At 38.9% G+C, this 19,900-nt stretch overlaps 1 protein-coding gene across 2 annotated transcripts in view; it reads left to right on the top strand.

Moving 5' to 3' along the window:
* The window catches only part of DLC1 (DLC1 Rho GTPase activating protein), a 356,326-nt gene that overhangs the window by 184,825 nt on the left and 151,601 nt on the right, over positions 1-19,900 (top strand). Inside the window, exon 1 of one of the 2 annotated variants that reach the window (XM_063076559.1) lies at positions 14,325-14,463. The exons of the other annotated variant lie outside the window; for it this stretch is intronic. Within the exon in view, the coding sequence (XP_062932629.1) occupies positions 14,325-14,463 (139 nt within the window). Of the gene's footprint in view, positions 1-14,324; positions 14,464-19,900 lie in introns of those variants that run through there. 2 annotated transcript variants of the gene reach the window in all.

Below are 19,900 nucleotides of genomic sequence, written 5' to 3' on the forward strand. Positions count from 1 at the left end.
TCTTGGACTTACCTGTATTCTACGACTTAGTATTTTTTTAATTAAAAAAAATTTACATATGTGTGTGGGATGCAAAGGGCATTTTCATAATTTTTTAAAATTATTATTTCTAAGGCTTCTGATGACTGCATTCCAGCTGCAGTGATGAAGACAGTAGCTTCCATCCATGCAAAGTAAAGATCACCCAGATGACCCACACGAAGACGTAGGCCTTTCTTATTTTATGACTTTAGTAAAGCGGGAAGCTGGCTTATTATACCAAGAAAACTTTCACTGTTTTGGAATATTTTTGAGCACCAAATTGTAGAACCTTTTAAAAAGAAAGAATCATCTCAGCCTAACTCGGGACCCTGCCTCTGGGATGGCACACCATCGTTCTGCAGCTCATCAGGAGCCCTTCTCCCAGATGGTCCATGACAACAGGAAATAAACAAACCGACTCCTCATCCTCACATGCAGGGAACACCCGGCCTTTCTGCGATGCTGACAAGAGGACTGTGGAATGGGACACACTCAAAATGTCTTTCCAAATGGAGATATGCCAACAGCCATACACATACCTTTAAGCGTTCCAAAAGCATTCCCATTAAGAATAGAAACCAGCTTTTAAAAAAGAATTGCAGATCACAGATACCAAGACATTTTCTTGAAGGAAACAAAATATAAAATTTCAACAAAGTAGTTTTAGTTAGATTCCAGACAGAAGTTAGATAGAAGCCCTAGATGCATTTCTTTTTTTTCCGGGTAGAACCTCAGTGAACCAAGCTAACAGCATTGATCCATAGAAAGAATTCCACATCTGGAAAGTCTTTGCTCCGTCTGCGGCAGCTTTTCAGCCTCTTGTTCTTTCTCTACCATTTCCCATGACTTCAGCTTACCTTGCTTTTGCTTTCTTTAGTGAAATTATTTAACCCCTAGGGGTTCAGGGTTTTGTTTTGTTTTTTAAAGAGAGCAAGGGAACACCTCGTAATAATTTCATGATTCCCTAGAGTATACCCAATTTATATTTCTTTAAGTGTCTACATAAATGATACAGATAATAATAAATATAAATATCTGATAAATTCTATTGAATTACATATAGACACAGAGTATCTACCTTTGGTTTTCATTTTAATGGATTTAATATGGGTCTTTATCTTCCAATTTAAGAGTTTTATTTTGTCTCAAATAATAGAAGCTAATATCATGGAGCACATAGAAATAAAGTTACATATTAGTATCACTGATAGCATAAACAATAGAATAAGGGGAAAAGGTTTACTACCCAATTTTTATCTCACTGAATTTCCTCCTATTCCTTGAATAAGTCATATGGTATTGATGTTTGAGGGTTTTTTCTCTTCACTGTCTTTACATTTTCTCTTGGGAATCTTACCCAACTAAATAAATACAAGAGTACTTCCAAAAGTTCGTGGAAAAATAGAATTACACAACGGTCTAAATCTTTCCATGAACTTTGTGAAGATCCCTCATATACGTCTGCACAGTTTCCAGCCCTCATCACTTGGGAAGATGCACACGTCATTCCAGCTGCCCCCTGACTCAGTGACATGGATACCCACATTCGCATGTCCCGCACTTTGCCAGTGCTGCTACATTTTCTTAAAACTTCCTTTTATACCATCTTCGCATTTTCATATTTGCCTCCTCTTCGAAGCCTTCCAGCATCTCCACTGCTCAGAAATCAGCACTTTTTTCTCAAACTCTCAAACATTACATCAGAACTTTTCATAAGGTTTTTATCCCTTTATGCCCTTTAATATCATTATTAATACTTATTTTCCCTGTTATATAATAAGACCTATGTCTGATTTATCTCTGATGTCTTGCACATAAAGGATACTCAATAATTATTTGATTGAAAGAACAATGGCATCTTTAATTGAGAATAAAGGCATACCTTTTTAATGCAATGTTTCTTAAAGTACGCCTCATAATTTTCTAAAATGCTTGTTTAAAAATTCAGATTCTTGGATGCCTCCAGACCGGCTGAGTCAGAATCCCTTAGGCCCCAAAATCATGAATGTTAATACACTCTCCAGGGAATGCTTATCAACATTAAAGTCTGAGGATCACTGGTTAATGTCAGTGGAAGTTTCCCACTTCCTCCTCCACGTGCATATAATCTCAATTTGTACTTCAAAGTTTTACCAAAATCCTAAGGCTTAAGACAAATCATGACACTGAATGGCTACCGAAAGGCCATATTTTATTATAAACACAACCAAAAATATATCTGTATTGCCATATAGGGTGTTGAGCTTATAAAACTCTTTAAAACTCTACCCTCAGAGAATTTATAGTCAAGGTGAGAGAAAAGACATAAATATAAAAACTTACTGAATAAGCAAAGTCACTAAAGATACTCTGTGTGTCATATAGGTGCACATATCCGCCTTAGCAATCCTACTCATTATCCAGTCCCCCAGTGACAACAACCTTTTAAAGTAATGACAATAATTCCATGTGCAGACATGGTAGAGAGAAAAAGACAACAGGGACCCTGCAATGAGAAACTGAGTGTCACCTGCTGCCTTGTTCATGCAGTAATTAGATGTTTATTTTTTATTGGGACTAGGTTCTTATTTAAATATAAATATCTGTACAGCCCTATACCCACTTCTCTGCTCTCAGGATCAAACTTTATTCACATCTTGGAATAGCCCAGCGAATGTAACCAAGCACCTGTACAACAGGAACTCTGATCTCTGTGAGATGAAGAGAGTTTGGGGGTAAAGAAGTAATAGATCACCATGGAGTGGTGGCAGTGGACAGCCAGACAACAGAAGGACTGAATGCCTCAGGGAAGAAGTCGCAGGAGTGAAGATATTCACAGAGGGAGGCAGGGAATGACACAAGCAAACATCACTTAATTTGCAGTTTTGAAATCCTAGAAACAGCCCCAGTGATGCTGCAAAACCACTGCCACATATTGCTAAAAAACTGATATCCATGGTATAATACTTTAGTGAGGCTACAATCTTTAGCTCCCTCTCAGTGAAACCTATGGTCCCTCCTCCAGGTTAATTCAAGTCCAGCCAAATGTCAGCCCACGCAACTCTCTTCCAAACCCTCTATCTCTCCCACTTCCTCTTCCCGCCACTAGAAAGTTGAGGGCCAGCGATAAAGGGAGAAAGGACCCGGGAACAAGTGTCGTTGGATGTGCTGCCTTTCCTGCCTCTCCTGTTTAGTTGTCTCCAGATTTCCTTATTGTAGACCTTGAGAACACATCTTTCGAGTTTGCTGACAGCCTGCTGAGCAAGATCTGTGGGAATGGCTAAGTGGTAAGGTACTCGAGATATTCTGACAGTTAGCTGAGGGAGAGGTCACTTGGGCTGGAGCCATCCAGAGAGGATCTGGGGAAAAAGAAAGCCTTGAAAAACCTGAAACGAAGATCTGAGGCAGGGGAAATGGTGTTGGCAGAGTTAGGACAGTGGGAATGCACGAGGCACGGTGATGCAATCGTGAGCCCGGCCAGCTGGGGCCCAGAGTTTGTGTTTGGAAGGAAGAAGACTGGAAAAACGTGATGGGTCCAGGCTCCAACAGGCCTTGGAGAGCGGTTATAATTTGTACTCAGAATACTACATCTTATTAAAATAATCAGTGGTATTACCCCAGCCGCAAAGATCTAGACATCTTTATTCTTAACTCTTTATTCAGTAGTAAAGGAAAAAGAGACAGAAACAGTTCTTTTTAAAGGATACATTACAATAGCAGAAACCTTTTGATAACTACAATCGTTATCAATAAGAGACGTTTGTTTAATAGGCATACATCACAGGGGATTTAGTGACTGGGTGAGAAAAAAGTCAAGATTTTTCAGCTATGCTTTTGCTTTTAGTGAGGCACTTTTAAAAATTGAGTTCTACTTTATAATTCAACCATTACTCATGATAATAAAGAGCAAGTCACACCATTAAGATAAAGAAAAGGTAACATAAAAATTTAAAGAACAAAGAAAATAGCTGCTTCTAAAGATCTTGAAATTCCTAACTGATTTCAGAGCAAATCTTCCTCCTAAGAAATGCTAACCATTCCCTAAAAAATAGGAGGTCTACTTTAAAATAACCATATTTTACATTTAAAAGGCAAAATTGCAAAACTGCCTGTTCTGTTTCCTGCCACCATCTATCCTTTGTTTTTCTTTGAATATTTCAGTTTTCGATGTTCTTGCATCTTTGACAATCTAGTCTTAGTGCCAGATGTGAACTGCTCATTTTGCATGAAATTCCAAATTGCAAAAATACTTCCCTTTCCTTTAGACGTTTTTTTGTTTGTTTGTTTTCAGTTTCCAATTGAAATATAACAATGCTTACTATGTTGCTTTTCCATGTAAATAACAAATGAGAAATGTGCAAATGCCAACAGTTGTTTAACTCAGAGGCTTATTAAAAATTTTACAAAACACCGTTTGACCTTTTCTCTTTATCTAGAACTACTCAAACAATCACTGTCTCTTGATACTTTATATACTTCAGAGCAGGGTTTGCCAAACTACTTATGGTGATCAATTTTTTGTAGCCCCTACCATTTAAAAATATAATAAAAGTAAATTACTAGAAAAATTAAGTTTTAGTGTAAGTTAAAAGTTAAAAAAAAACACAAAAATTGGATGCCGAAGTTTTTTTATCAGTAGATTCAAAAGACATAAAATTACTCTGTCAGACTACTAAAAGAAGTTTCTAAATGCTTCCTCTGATTTCTGTGGTCATTTCTGACCATCTGTCTAGACCCTGACCAGCCACTGACCACATATTAAATAGTTTCAGAGATCAAAAAGTGAGGGAAAGTTAGGGTCAGAACTTCCCAAGTCTCCAGTTCAAGAGATTAAGCAGTGTAGGTATCAGATTTCTTTGATTGCCACCATGTTTCTTAAATCTATTAGTGAGGGGGTTTCACCTCCCATTCCCCAAAAAAGGAATTTGTCCAAAAGAAGCACTTGCTAAAAACCTCCACTGCCCTTCGCCATCTGCTTTTTCCTTCAGGCTCCAGCGTGCTCAGCCTTCCCCTCAGATGCCCTCTTGCACGTGAAGTTTGCACCGTCATCTCCTGTACAATTTTAACTCATGCAAATGGATCGTGATGTTCCATCTCCAGCAATTCTATTTTTCCTTCTCTTTCTTCTCCCAACTTGTCTTTCTTTAACTTTTGTGCCAATCAGAAGAGTAAGAGTTTCACTTTTTTCCTATTTTATTTTTCTTGTTTAAAACACTTAGGAAGAGGTTTGGGGCTTACTTTTTATTCGGAAGAGACTGTGAAAATTGTATGTTCTTTTGCTGCTAATGTTATCAAAATGCCTGTTCGCTTAAATTAGTATTTTTTAAGGTTCCATTGTAGGCCTTGAAAAGGCCTATATATCCATACAAATAACATATCCTAATATAATAATGCAGTACATGAATAACCTATCATTATTAAATTGAATTTTTTATTCTTTTATACTTCTTGAATTGACACTAATAATAATTATTATGGATAAAAAACATTTTTATTTCTCTTGAGTAATACCCAGGAGTGGAATTAGTTGGTAAGGGTATATTTAACTTTATAGAAAACTCCCAAACTGTTTCCAAATTTGTTGAAATATTTTACATTCCCACCTGCAATGTATAAGAATTCCAGTGGAAATTATTGAGTGTTTCATGATACCATTCAAATTAATTTTATTATTGATAATATCTTCACTGACAGTTATAATTTGTTCCAATTAACACAGCACTGAGTATGTCATTTTAATATGTACACACTCTAAGCTAGTGATTATTCCATAAGCAGCAATTTGCTCCTTGTTGACAGAAGGACCACCTTCCCTTCACCTCTCTGTGAAAGCATATATCTGATTTTCAGAGATTCAGGGTTCCGAAGATTTGCTTTTTTAGAGAATTTTCAGGGATATCAAAGTTTGAACAATGAGCTTCTATTTCCCAATTCTATCACTTCTATATATTCTGTGAAATGCTTATTCATAAAATCCATCAGGTTTTCAATTGAGTTGTTTCTATTTTGCTTTTTGATTTGTAAGAGTGCTTTACTTATTATTAATATTAACACTCTATGGATTATTAATATTGCAAATATTTCCCCCAGTTTATGTCTTTTTTTGTTATCTCTCCCCAAAATTCCCTCATGCACGATGTAGTTAATCTCACCCCTCCCTCACCCCATCCCCAGCCTCTTGCAAGCACTGAGCTGGTCTCTGTTACTATAGTTTTGCCTTTTGTAGAATTATCTATAAATGGAAAAGGTGCTATTAATATTCTCATACAAATGTTTGTGCAAACATATGTACTCTCCTGAGTAATACCTAGGAGTGGAATTAGTTGGTAAGGGTATATTTAACTTTATAAGAAACTTCTAAATTGTTTCCAAATGAACCATCGTACATTCCCACCAGCAATGTATAAGATATCTTTTTGTGACGCGCCAGTTCAAACCTTTTGCCCATTTGTTAAAGCGTGGTTGGAAGAAGAGGACAGTCACAAAACTTCTTCTACAAGTCTTATGTTTTACTCCTACATATCGGTCCTTGGTCCATGGTCCATTTAGAGTTAGTGTTTGTTTAAGGTTTGAGGTAAGGGTCGAGGTTCCTTTTTTATACATATGGTTATCCAATTGCTTCAGCACCATTTGTTGAAAAAGATTATCCTACCCCATTGACTTATTTTGGCACCTTTATGAAAAAAACAACTGATCATGTAGGATGGATCTATTTCTGGAATCTTTATTCTGTTCCTTTGGTCTACATGTCTCTCCTTAAATTAATTACCACTTTGTCTTGATTACTGTAGCTTTATACTGTCTTGACACCAGGTAGTGTAAATCCTTCAGCATTACTCTTCTTTTTCAAAATCGCTTTAGCTCTTTTAGGTCCTTTGTCTTTCCATATAAATTTTAGAATCAACTTGTCATCTTTTAAAAGACAAAACAAACAAACAAACAAACAAAAAACTTGCTGGAATTTTGATTGGTTTTGTGTTGAATCTATAGATTAATTTGGGAAGAACTGACATCCTAGCAATATTAAGCCTTCAAATTCATGAACATGATATGTCTTCTCTATTTATTTAGGCCTTTAATTTCTCTTGGCAATGTTTTATAGTTTCCAATGCACACTAAAAATATATTTGAACAATATTTTGTTAAATCTATCTCAAGTATTTCAGATTTCTTGACCATGCTATAAATGGTATTTTCTTGTTTTAATTACTAAATGTTCATTGCTAGTATACAGACATAAAATTGGTTTTTTATATATTGACCTTCAATCCTGTGACCTTGACAAACTCAATATTTATTTCTAGTTAATCTGACTAAAGATTGATCAATTTATTGATCCCTTCAGAGAAGCAGCTTTTGTTCTTCTAAATTGTTTGGTTTTGATTTCAGTGGTTTCTGCTCTTATCTTTATGATTTCCTTTCTTCTACTGTCAGGTCCAGAGCAGCCTTTATTCCAGGACTAATTTAGCCCCACTACTGAGGCACGCCTCTTCTGGGGATTTCATATCTCATGAGGTCTCTTCCTGCTGACTGGTGGGAACACAAACTATGCCAGCCCTGTGTGAACTCCAGAAAGTGACTTCCTACTCATTTCCGATGCTTCTTCCCCAGCCTTGGAGAGTTTCTTCTCAAGCCTGTGCAGATCAGTATTCAGCCAAAGGCTTGGAGAGACGCCTCTGCAGAGCTCCAGAGCCCACTCTTTGTACTGCTCCTTCTTTGTTACTCTGCCCTGAAAATTCTAACTGCCTCAGTTTCCCTCAACTCTGATGTCTGTTATCTCAAGACTGCCAGGATATGTATGGTTTTCCTCTCTCTACTATGTGTTCCAGAAATTGCCCCCTTGTAGGGGGCTGCGGTTGGAACAATGATAGGGCTCATTTATATTGTTTAAAAAACCTTCTCTCAGAAGTCAGTCTTGCACAGCCTATTGTGCAATTTCTGAAAAACTTTTTTGGCTTTTTCTTTTTGTATATTTTGTGTGTGTGTGTGTGTGTGTGTGTGTGCGCGCGCGTGTGTGTGTGTGTGTGTGTGTGTGTGTGTGTGTGTGTGTGTATGCGTGTGTTTATCAGCAGGATCCCTGCAAATAGTTTTTTCACAAGAACATTCAAGCCTGTTGGTATTGATAATGTTTTGAATCTTGTCTCAATACATGATATTTATTAATAATATGGTTGAAAGGTAGTAATCAGTAGGTTATAGTAACATAGAGGAATATTTGGTTTCCTGTTTGGTCTGACTTTTCAAGCATCCCTGAATGTACATACTTGAGTATAGTGTGCAGACGTTATCCAAAATTGCTTTTGATTTTATTATTAGGCATATTATTTGAGGTAATTGGTAACTGTTATAATCCAAAGGGAAACGACATTTGGCATTCTTTATGGACATTTGTGGCAATGAACATACGCGAAGGTAAAATTAAACATTCAAGTTTTTTGTTTGTTTTTCAGAAGGAAGTCTTATAATTCAGAATCAGCAAGAGATTGTTATTTTGTATCCCAATCTCAATAAACTAGTCAGGATGAACGGGAATAAGCACAATATTAAAGCAAATCAAGCAGTCATAATATATTCTAAATCTGAGTGCAGAAAAGTTACATCACTATAGTTCTATGTCATAATGCTGGACTCTAATTATATACTGAAATTTTACACTGTGAAGAATAAAGAATAGAAAGTAAAAGGATAAGGAAAGAATAAAAGAATTTTTAAAAGAAAATGAATAAGAGAAAGGAAATTATTTTCCCCTAAAGTAACTTTTGGCTAAAATTTATTTTGCCATTAGCTATTCTGTTCTTGCTAAGGCAATATACGTTATAGATATATTATTTCTTTTCCATTATTTTTGGTTTCCTTGTTGATTTTTCTACAGAAATTTAAAATATTTTAACCTTCTGACATCACAACATAGAAGAAAGTCTGGAATCATGACATAGAACAAAAAATTCTGGGACATCACGACATCCTCTTTCTCTTCTCCGGTGTCTTTTATTCCCTGCCTCTCTGCCAAAAATTCCCATAGAGAAAACTAGCGTCAACTACAGAAAATGGAAAAGAAATAATGAAGAGAGGAGTAAACCAAAACAAACAATGAACAACTCCAGAAACATGTTCAAAGCAACTTAAAAATGGTTTGAGGAAAACAAACAAACAAACAAATGGCCAGTTATATTTGCTAATAGTTAAAATTTTGTGGACGTATTTTTCAGAAGTGGAATGAGTCCACCAGAGTCCAGTAGAGCTGTTTAACATTTTTGTTCCACTGCAATAGGAGGGGTGAGGCCCCACCCTGTGACCTTCTGGTGACCACTTCTGTCCCCCTCTCTAGACAAGAATGACAGATCTAGCCAATCCCCTCTTTACCAAGTGAGAAAATGCTATCCCAAGATGTCAAGAGGCAGGACTGAGATTAAGTCCCCTTTCTCACAGGCAAGGTGACTTTTCTTAGCCCAGGTAGAGATCCTTGCTTCAGAAAGTATAAGAAGTAACTGAGATTCAGCAGTCAGAAGGGAAATAAGGCATTGCTGCATAAGTCAGGAAGAGAAGAAAGTCCTTCTCTCTTCCGTAATATTCACTTCTTGTTCTATTATACGCTTTTGCCTTATAAATTTATTTAAAGTATGCCTCCAAACACATTGATTTTACTCTGAAAGATAGTACGATTTGGATATATATCAATTAGTAATTGTACAGCAGTAGTCTCTGAACTTTGACCACTAGCTCCTGGCAGGAAAATTTTCTGAGCATAGAACCCCAGTATATGCATTTATTTACAAATTTTGTCTGTAAATCTCTGACTTTTGTGTTTTGTGCATTACACGAAAATAGAAATATTTTTTAAACTATATACGTAGATTTAGTTATAGATTCTAAGATTTTTCTCCCTGCCTTCCAAGGAGAATCTTGTCTACCCCTAGGTCAGAGATAACTGATTTAAAGAAAATCCTCACTGCGGTCTATCCATCTGTGAGGATCAATAGATCCTAACAGGTAGTGTAAGCCACCTTGACTACAGCCCTTGGTCAAAAACATGTAATAGACTTTATCACAAAGGAGATTCTCAACCAAATTCAGTATAATCCTTAGGGTACCAAATGTAGAAGCAGACTGAAAAATAAAATTGCCACTGGCCAGAGCAAATATGCTTAAGAGAGTCACATTAAATAAACATTTCAGAATGCAAGCAGTCATCAGCTGCATGTGACCCACATGCTACATGTTAGCTATCGGAGTACACAGAAACCATTTAGACATCGCAGAGCGTTACTGAGGTTTCATACTACAAATGCTACAAATGGAATATACTACATAATGGAGAACTTCTCTGGCTGAGTTAAGCCCTCTGGGCAGACCTATTGTGCGGGTCACAAGGCCATTCACTAAGCCCACTGTCTTGTTGCAGGGGCTGCATCGTTCATAGGGCTTTAACAAATGGGGTTTTAATAGTTTTCCTCCTGAGCCAAAGACCAAAATCTAGACAAGGCATTGACTCAATAAACTGGCTATTTCCCATCATTACTCACATTATTTTGAAAGAACCTACCAGCACTTTGGGCAGTCCAATGTTCTAATTGATCCAAAGAAGGCTTAAATGAGTTGTGTTAGCAAATGAGAGTGGCCATAAACTCAAAGTGGATTTATGCTACACAGTCTTGGAAGAAAAGTCTCCCTAATATTAATTAGATCAAAGAAGATGGGATCTAAAAACACTATAAAATTAAGAATTTTGTTTGCACTGAGAAGTCAAAATTTATAAATTAGACAAAATTAGATAAACTTTATAATGCATTACCAAAGTAGGATGATTTATTAAATGGAAAATATTAGAGATGACTTGAGCAACAATCTCTAGCTTAATATATACACTAGAACCTTAGCTCTCCAGGAATCGAAAGAGTTTGCCCAGCTTCCCAATCAGAGAGCAGCTCCGCCAGTGGCTGGAACTAACCCTTTCTCACAAAAATAAGGAACCGTGAAGCTATGAAAGCAGAATGTCGCTTTTCTCATCTCTGATAATTCCCAGTGGGATCTTGAAAACCCTCATATGCACACTTCCCCTACTTGCCAAGCTGAGATAACACGAATAATCAAAAATTGTCTTCACTACTGGCTGTCACAGAAAAAACTAGTATTATTTGAAATTCGTGGAAATATAATTTGAGGAATTATTCTATAAATGGTAGATTCAAAAAGCACTTTTTTTCTGGGTGCAACATTTCTAATGACCTACAAAGAAAGCAAAAAATAATAATAATTTTAAATTGGCCATGTTTTAGAATGGTTTTTACACCACACCCATGACACGCAGCTGAGATTCACCAAGAAGAAGTTGAAATATCCTCACAATAAAATTTGGGTTTAATGACTATTCAGAAATGAGGGCCCAAGTTGCCAGCCCTTTCTGGGCTATGGGAAAATCAGTAATAAAAGTCCGCCTTGCTCAAAAACATTAATTTGCTCTTCTCTTCCCCAAATAGTTTGTCAATAGAAGTTATATCTATGTTGTTAAGTTTTCTTTTAAAAGAAAAGCATATAAACTTCTTAGACAGGTTAGGTCTGTAGATCATTCTACCTAATGGAACCTGTACCAAGAATAGGTAGGTTTTTCTAATACCTACTGTGAGGAGTTACAATGAAGAAACAAGAGTATTATCCTAGAGAGGGAGTGTTGCAAAGGGGGAGGATTGTTTCAGAATACTTTGAAAATCAGACCTGAGTGCCCTATCATTGAACAGGCTGCCTTGAACTAGACCTTTGTTCTCCTGGTTCTTTGCCCTTCGATTTCCATAGCTGGATGACCTAAAACCCATCTACAGACTCAGACTTCTTCCACACCCTACGTCCCATTGGTTATGTTATTTGGCTAAAATTAAGGAGCTTTGGCCCATAGCTTAGTATCAACTGAGCCTAGATAACAGTAATGGGTCACTGTCATTACTGTCATTGTTAACCAGATTAATCAAGTTGATTGGGAAGCTAATGAGCTTTGGAAGTAGACAGCACTGGGTGTGAATCCTGGATCTTCCAATTGTTATTCTCAAATCTCTCCTTTCTGAGCTTCAGTTTCCTCATCTCTAAAGGGGAGATAATAACACCTATACTGGATTGCTCTGATGAGTCACGGGTCTACATACAACTTTAGAAGAGTTTCTGGTCCATCGTAGGTACTCAGTAAATACTATTTCCTCTTTATTGCCTACCCCCCCCCCCACCTTCCTTTCTGTGTTTAGGTATAGAAAAGCTTCCAACCATTATATTCAGTCACTGTGTGTGACTCGGTGTCAGCTGTTGATATTCATGCTGGGAATGACTGCATGTCCCTGACTTTGTCATAGATCTAGATTGGAAATTTAGATGAGGCCAGCACCTAGGAGGAGTTAGGAATCCAGGCTACATTTTCCTGTGTTCTCATAATGCTCTGGACACGCTTGTATCGTGAAACTCCTCACACTAATTTGAAATTGTTTGTGGCCAATGTGATATCTCCTCCTCAAGGACAGGTGATGTCTAATTCATCCTCAAGTTCCACATGCCTACTACAGCGTGTGGTGCAGGGCACTACTCATGCTGAGTACTTCATGCTGTTCCTCTGCAAAAGGGGTCCAGATGGACCTGGCCTGTTCACCCTGACCAGGACACGTGTCAACATGCTTCAGATCTCTTTGAAGGACAAATGCGTGCGTGCGCATGCGCGCGCGCACACACACACACACACACACACACACACACACACACACACACAGAGAGAGAGAGAGAGAGAGAGACTTCAAGGGCTTTGTTTTAAAATGGAACTAGGTACTAGGCAATCAAATTTTTTGAATATTTTTCTACTTGGAATTGGCTCTCACAGGCACAGAGGTCCATATACTTCAGCGGTTAGTACTCACTGCCTCCTAATCTATGCCCTGCCCTATGATAAGCCAAAAAAGTGGGTATCTTCCAAGAAGTACAGTCTTCATTGGCAAGAAGCACGAGCTTTAATAATTTGGGAGCAATACAATTTAGGCCATATGGGTTATGAATAAGCAGTGGTAGTTATAACTCGTGAGCACAATCTATTTTCATAATCATCTTTTGTATAATTAAGTTGTCAAAGATATGAGAAAGAGGACGCATGTTGTAGAAATGTGAAGACTCAGGAGATTGTGTGGGTTGAAAATGACTTCACATATAAAAATAATTATGGTAATAATTAGCATTTGCATGGTACCTGGCAATTTACAAAGTGCTTTTACAGCATTATCTCATCTTGCAAAGGTTATGAACTGGCCCTTAAGACACTATCTTATGCCAGTATAAAGCTTCCCTGCCAAACCTTGAAAGTTATAAGACAGGATTTGGGGGACAATGAGAAAGCAGAAGATTAATGCCGTAAAAGACAGAAAATCTGCCAAAATCATTGGCATAGAAATAGATTTACTTGGCATCTTAGAAACTTAAGAGCATATCTTGTAAAAGAAGGAGTTAGCTCATGTTTTGATTTCATAGTGTTTGATGCTTTTTTAAAAAAATTCTTTTGGGTTGAGTTTTGATATGCAATTATAATGATGAAGTTTACTTACTTGGAACTAAAAGACTGACAAAAAGGGGATATTTGAACCTTAGAGGCAAATCCTACAATTACTTGATGAGACTATTAAATATAGGTAGAAGCGTCCTTAGAGGGAAGATGTGAGGAGCTGGTTAATATTTTGTTTAAAACGCAGGTATCCCTTTCTTGGGGAGAATCCAGATTGGTCTGCAGGATGCTTGTTCCAGACCTATCTTCCTTCCCACAACCACGACTCAAGGTTGCACTTTCTATTTCATAAACAGCCTAATCTCAAACCGTGAGCTAATAACATGCAGATGATTAATAAAAAGGCAAATATTAATGAGAACCACCTTGAAAGCTGAAGCCAGCCCTACCTGCCAGCCCTGCTCTCCCTCCGTGCCCCCTCGCCTCCTGCCCTGCCTTTTCCCCCCCCCGGAGCTACTGCCAGGTGACCTGGGTCGCCCGCGAAGGCGAGGCACGTTCTTGAACAGACGATCAGCCGCATGGACCAAGTCAAGCGACGGGATGACCCAGGAAGCCAGAAGCATCTAGACAGCCACGACTGCAGCTCACGTGTGAGCCTTTCCAGATGTGGCGCCTGCAGCGGGCGCCGCCCGGGGCCGCAGTGCGCGCCGCACCGCCCGCCTGCTGAGCTGAGCGCAGCGCCCGCCCCCCGCGCGCGCCCCGGAGCCCGGAGCGCGACAGCCCGCAGCGGCGGGACCGTCCCCACCCCCGGAGGGCGGCATGGTCGCCGCGCCCGCCCGGGCTGCGCTGAAGCCCGTCCCGGAGCATGGGGGACCCCCAGGCCCACGTGATGGCCCGGCCCCTGCGAAGCGCTCTGCGGAGGTCCTTTAGTGACCACATCAGGGACTCCACGGCCAGAGCCCTGGATGCAATTTGGAAAAACAGCAGAGACAGACGGCTGGCAGGTGAGGGGCGGGGGGCGGAGGGGCGCGGGGGTGGGAGGTATTTCTTTAAATGTAATAACACAGAGACGCAGTTATTAACTCGGGTCATGAATGATCTCATCGGCGCGGCCAAGTTCATCACTGTCATAGCAACGTTTTCAGGCTCCCTTTCTCTGCTATTTAACGTTTCTGGAGTGCCGGGGGTTTTTGGTTTCTGTGGGTTTTGTTGGTTTGTTTTGTTTTTCTTTGGTATGCTTCTCTGGTTACTGGTCTGATGATTCCTAGATAAGGTTTTATGAGAGGGCTGTGTTTTTTGGTTTTTGTTTTCAACCTTGAAAAGAAAAGCAAGGTCCTTTGAGTGTCAGGAGATAAGTGGTGATGCACAGCCCCAGGCGCAAGCTCTGTGAAGGGTCAGCCTCGGTCTGGTCTGGGGGGAGGTGGCCTGGCGTGTGCGCAGGAGAGGGGTCCAGGGCTGGGCAGCAGTGCGGTGATGGGCGCTGCCCGGGGACAGCCTGCTGCTGTCTCCAATGGCAGCCTCGAGTAGCCGCTCGGAGTTCCAAGAGGGCATCGGGATGCCAGAGGCAGGCGTTTGAAATATAAGAAAACATAAATACAGTGGTGCAGTTCCAATGTTCTAGGGCTCGTGTCACAGCCACCAAATGGCAGACCGTGTTTGCATGGGGACAGTAAGGAAAGGGGGCTTCTGCCTGATTCTGGGTAGGAAAAACATTCATAAATTGATATAAAATAGGATCTTGCTATAATGAGAAAAAACTCTCCAGATCCAGGAAAGGGACCCCAGCAGTGTTTTATGGCTCCTTCTTATTTGCTCGCTAAATCTGTGTTCTCATGTTATCTGCAAGGATGGGTCAAAGATTATGTTTTCTTAACCCTTTCAGTTAAGCCTATTGTTCTCCATATACTGAATGAAGTTCTGAGTTGCTAAAAATATTAGAAGTGGCCTCCAAGGGTCAATCCAGATTTCTGTGCTGTGTTGTTGATAAAAGGTCATTTGACTTTCACATAATTGTCCTGACATGACTTGAAGAGAGGAAATTTAAGGTGTGTGATTGCGATAAAGTGGATTATGAGGATAACATGGTAGTTTTATACCATCATAGGCTGTAAGGTTTTTCTGAATGCTCGTGAAAATCTTTCTCTCTGTTATACCAAATGCTATCGCCCAGGACAGGCAAAGAGTTAAACAATGTCAAGTCTAACCATGAGGCAGGGGAGAGAGGACAAAATATTTTAAATTTAACCATTTTATTATTGCTTTAGAGTGTAAAATGTGGCACCTTAAAGAAATCCAACTTTCCAATAACTTTTTTTTAAGGTGTATTACCTAGTGACAATAATTTGCAATTGGCCAGAAGGAGTTTAAGAGATCAGAAATGGGAGCATAAAATTTGCAACCATAATTGGTTAACCCTTAAAAAAGAAAAGGTGGTTCCTTCACTGTTGTCTTATTTGAGAAATCCATTGCTGCAAAAATGGAAAGATTCTACAAACAAAGGTCTTGTTAAAGACAACACAAAATTTCTTATTGTAGTTTAATATTTTAATTTGAGAGTAAGACTAATTCACACATCTCTGCTTCCCAGACATCCTCTTATATTTTAATAAATGAAGAGTTTTTGACACTGATGAATGACCTCTAAGAATAAGGACCTTATCCCTGCAAAGTTGCCGTCTCTTTCTTCTCATTTGTCTGTTAGAAATTCATGGTATATTTGGAGTCAAAATGCAGCAGCGAATAAAGACTCATTAATGAAAAACACTGAGAGAAAAAGGGTTACTTTTTGTGTGTGATGGAAAACAAAACATTTCCCCAGCTCTAGCAGCAAATGCGATCTTCGCTGTCTAAGGCCCACTGAGGGAAGGAATTCTTCATGTTGCCTGGGCTTCCTAAGAGGAGTAGGGAGCTCATAGGGAATTCACACAGTGGAGAATCCAGGTATTACACCTGAAAAGAAAGGGCTTTGGCTATGACAACTGGCTGATTACTGGAGACCTGCAGGCTTTCTGTGTCTTCCCCAGGCCTTGGCTCTTGGCTGGAAGCTCCATCGGTGCTGTCAAATGGAAACTGACCTGGTGCACAACCAAATCTCAGTGCGATGCACCTGCTCGCATCCCTTTCCCTCAGACTTCTCCTCTGCCCTTAACTGTTCCACTGATCAAATGACTTCTATTAACACTGGAGAAAAATCTTTCTATCATACCACTTTGCCTTCGCTTGTAGTATCGAGGATAGTAGAAAGTCCAAGCCTCCCTCTTCCCTTTATATTGTGAAATCAATGAGGGGATGGGCAAATACTGTTATGAAGGCTCTGGAGGAAAATACTTCTGGGAATAGAACCTAAAATTTTTCCATGATGTTCTCACCTTCATGGCTCTCATCAAGTTTCTCAAAAACTAATCTGAGATTTTAGTTTCTTTCATCTGACCAAGGGTTTGGTCATGGGACAAAGTTTGAAGTGTCCTTGTTAGGCACTATCTCTCTTACACACACACACACACACACACACACACACACACTCTCTCTCTCTCTTACACACACACACACTCTCTCACACACACACACACTCTCTCTCTCTCTTACACACACACACTCTCACACACACACACTCTCTCTCTATCTTACACACACACACTCTCTCTCTCTCTCTTACACACACACACACACACACACACACACTCTCTCTCTCTCTCTCCTCTCTCTCTCTCCATAGTTCAACAGTTCCTGGTTCTTTTTTTTTCTTTTTTTGATTGTGAAACATTTGTAAAGACATGAAAAATGTTTATAACAAAATGTAAAATAAGGAAAGCAGGATATAAAATCATAAGTAAGAGATGACAAAGTAAATAACAAAAAACACAGGGATAGGGAAAAAACTTATGTATCATATCTGGAAATTAGAGAAATATATAAAGAAGAAAAACAAAAATGATTCAGTTCCTGGTTCTGCTACCCCCAATGATGTCATGTACAAAAAGCATCATTTACATCTACCTGTCTTAAACTCCCTTCTATATAAAACAGGATTCTGTCTGCTATTTTTAAGGATCTGCAGGCTTATACAAACAAAATACAGAATTTCCACTAAGAAAAGGCCTTCAGGTTGTGAGGAATGCCAGAACGGATTGTCTTAATTACATCTTTTACATTTGATCCCCTTTTTCTGCCCTTCCACAACCCACAGGGGTCTCTTACTCCTGTTCTCTCTACGACCATCATTCCCAAACACACAGGCACACTGTCTTCTTCCCTAAGAGCAGAGTTGAGTTTTCACTGAATTTGAACTTTGATTTTTTTTCTTTTTTATTTTATTGAAACATGAATGATTATACATATTTGTGGGGTACAGAGTTGAATATCAATTCCTATGTACAGTCTGTGGTGATCAAATCAGAATAATTAGTATATTCAACATTACACAATGTAATCATTTTTTGTGGCCCTTTACCAATTTCTTGCTAACTCCCTCCCCCTTTCCCACCTCTGGTAACCTCAGTTCTGTTCTCTCCTTTTAAAAGTTCAATGTCTTATTGTGATTGTTGTATCTTTCTTTCTTTTTAATTTATTTACATTTTCTTTTAGCTCCCACTTATGAGTGAGAACGTGCAGTCTTTCTCTTTCTGTACCCAACTTATTTCACTTAACGTAATTTTCTCCAAGTTCATCCATGTTGCTGTGAATGACAGAATTTCATTCTTTTTAATGACAGAGTAGTATTCCATTGAGTATATATACCACATTTTCCTTATCCACTCATCCACTGATGGACATCAAGGTTGGTTCCATGTCTCGGCTATTGTAAATAGAGCTGTGATAAACATGGGAGTGTAGGTAACCCTTCATCATGATGATTTCCATTCCTTTGGGTATATGACCAGTAGTGAGATTGCTGGATCATATGGTAGTTCTCTCTGTAGTTGTCTGAGGAAGTTCCATGCTGTTTTCCGTAATGGCTGCAGTGCATTTACAGAGGAAAACAATCGCTGGGCGATGGAGTAGACGGCCCTTCTGTGGGTGACTTGTGCATCCCTCTCACAGCTCCTGTAGGTCCGGTCCAGGCACAGCTCATTCTTCTACTGCCTGCCTCCATCCCCTTTGGTACAGGGACATCTTGGCATTAGGGTGCATTTTATTCCTGAAAACCAGTTGCCTTTTAATACTTTCATTGAAGGTTTCTTAGCATTTTTTTGTGTGTGTGTGTGCCGACAGAGCTCTTTAGCATTCCAATGAAGCCTGTGGATCTCTTCTCAAATATTGTTTTTAAATGTGTAAATAAAGTACGTAGAATTATAAAGGAAACCAATTATAGTGAAATATAGTTAGCAAGGTATTCAAAACACAAAACTGTGCTATAGTAATATAACGTGAATGAACTGTATAACAGGATAGTACATTTAAAATACAGGGAAATAAGTATGAATTGAAAGATATTTTTTGACTAGTCAAAGATACCGGTATGCAGACTGTTGTTACTTAGATTAAGAACATTAAACTGTGCATTAAACTGGTCTTTGATTCATCTCCTTGCCGCGTACTGTTATAGACAGGGAATACTGGGAACAATGTCCATATTGGGGTCACCGATGTGCAAACCTGCGACTTTACTGTTTGTTCCTACAACTTTGCTGTTTGGTGCTTGAATGACCAGAAAGCACAGAGTTGCCCAGTAGTTGAGCATCAAGGTCACGTGAACTTCTGTGGATGGAAAAATAGCAATCATGTGTGATCTGGAGCAGGTTTGATAAAAACCATAACTGCAGAGTAGGAATGAAAGTAAATGATATTTTGTGACATCTACAACAACTGTAATGTGATATGGAAAAGTCTGGTTTCCGTTGGTGACCAAATTACGGGGACAGCTAATACCACTGCAGGAGAAGGGGGTGAAGAGACAGTTTGCCAACATTCATATTGGAGGAAATGCTGAATATCAGTTAGAGTTTAGTGAAAATAAAAATATAACTTTTCTTCACCCAAGTTCACGGACTCCCTGAATTCTATTCATAGACCCCAGATTACAAATCCCTGATGATACTTATGTGACTTTCAAATTCTTGTAGTCGAAAATTCTCATAGACTAAGATGCTGAGTTCTCATCCAGATGCTGGCTGGAATTCCTTGACGTATATTTGACAAACAAGCTTGAACTGTTGCATCAATAAGACTGCCTCTGAGGAAAAGTAAAAGAAGCTGAAGTTGAGACTAGAAAAGGCTAGAAAGCCTGAAAGTAAGGCAAAACCCAGACTACACATGCACAGAAGCTTTTATCAGTTTGGACAGTGAAATAAATAAACTTAAAAAAATTAGTCTTTATTTAAGAATATCTACTAACGTGAGAATTACGTATGTAGTATAAAACACACTGATTCCCAAAAAGAATCTATTCTCTCTGCTAGGGAAAAAATCTAAATGCCTCAACTTGTATGAGACACATGGCAT

The sequence above is a fragment of the Cynocephalus volans genome, chromosome 13 (genome assembly GCF_027409185.1).
Source record: "Cynocephalus volans isolate mCynVol1 chromosome 13, mCynVol1.pri, whole genome shotgun sequence".
NCBI classification, from domain to species: domain Eukaryota; kingdom Metazoa; phylum Chordata; class Mammalia; order Dermoptera; family Cynocephalidae; genus Cynocephalus; species Cynocephalus volans.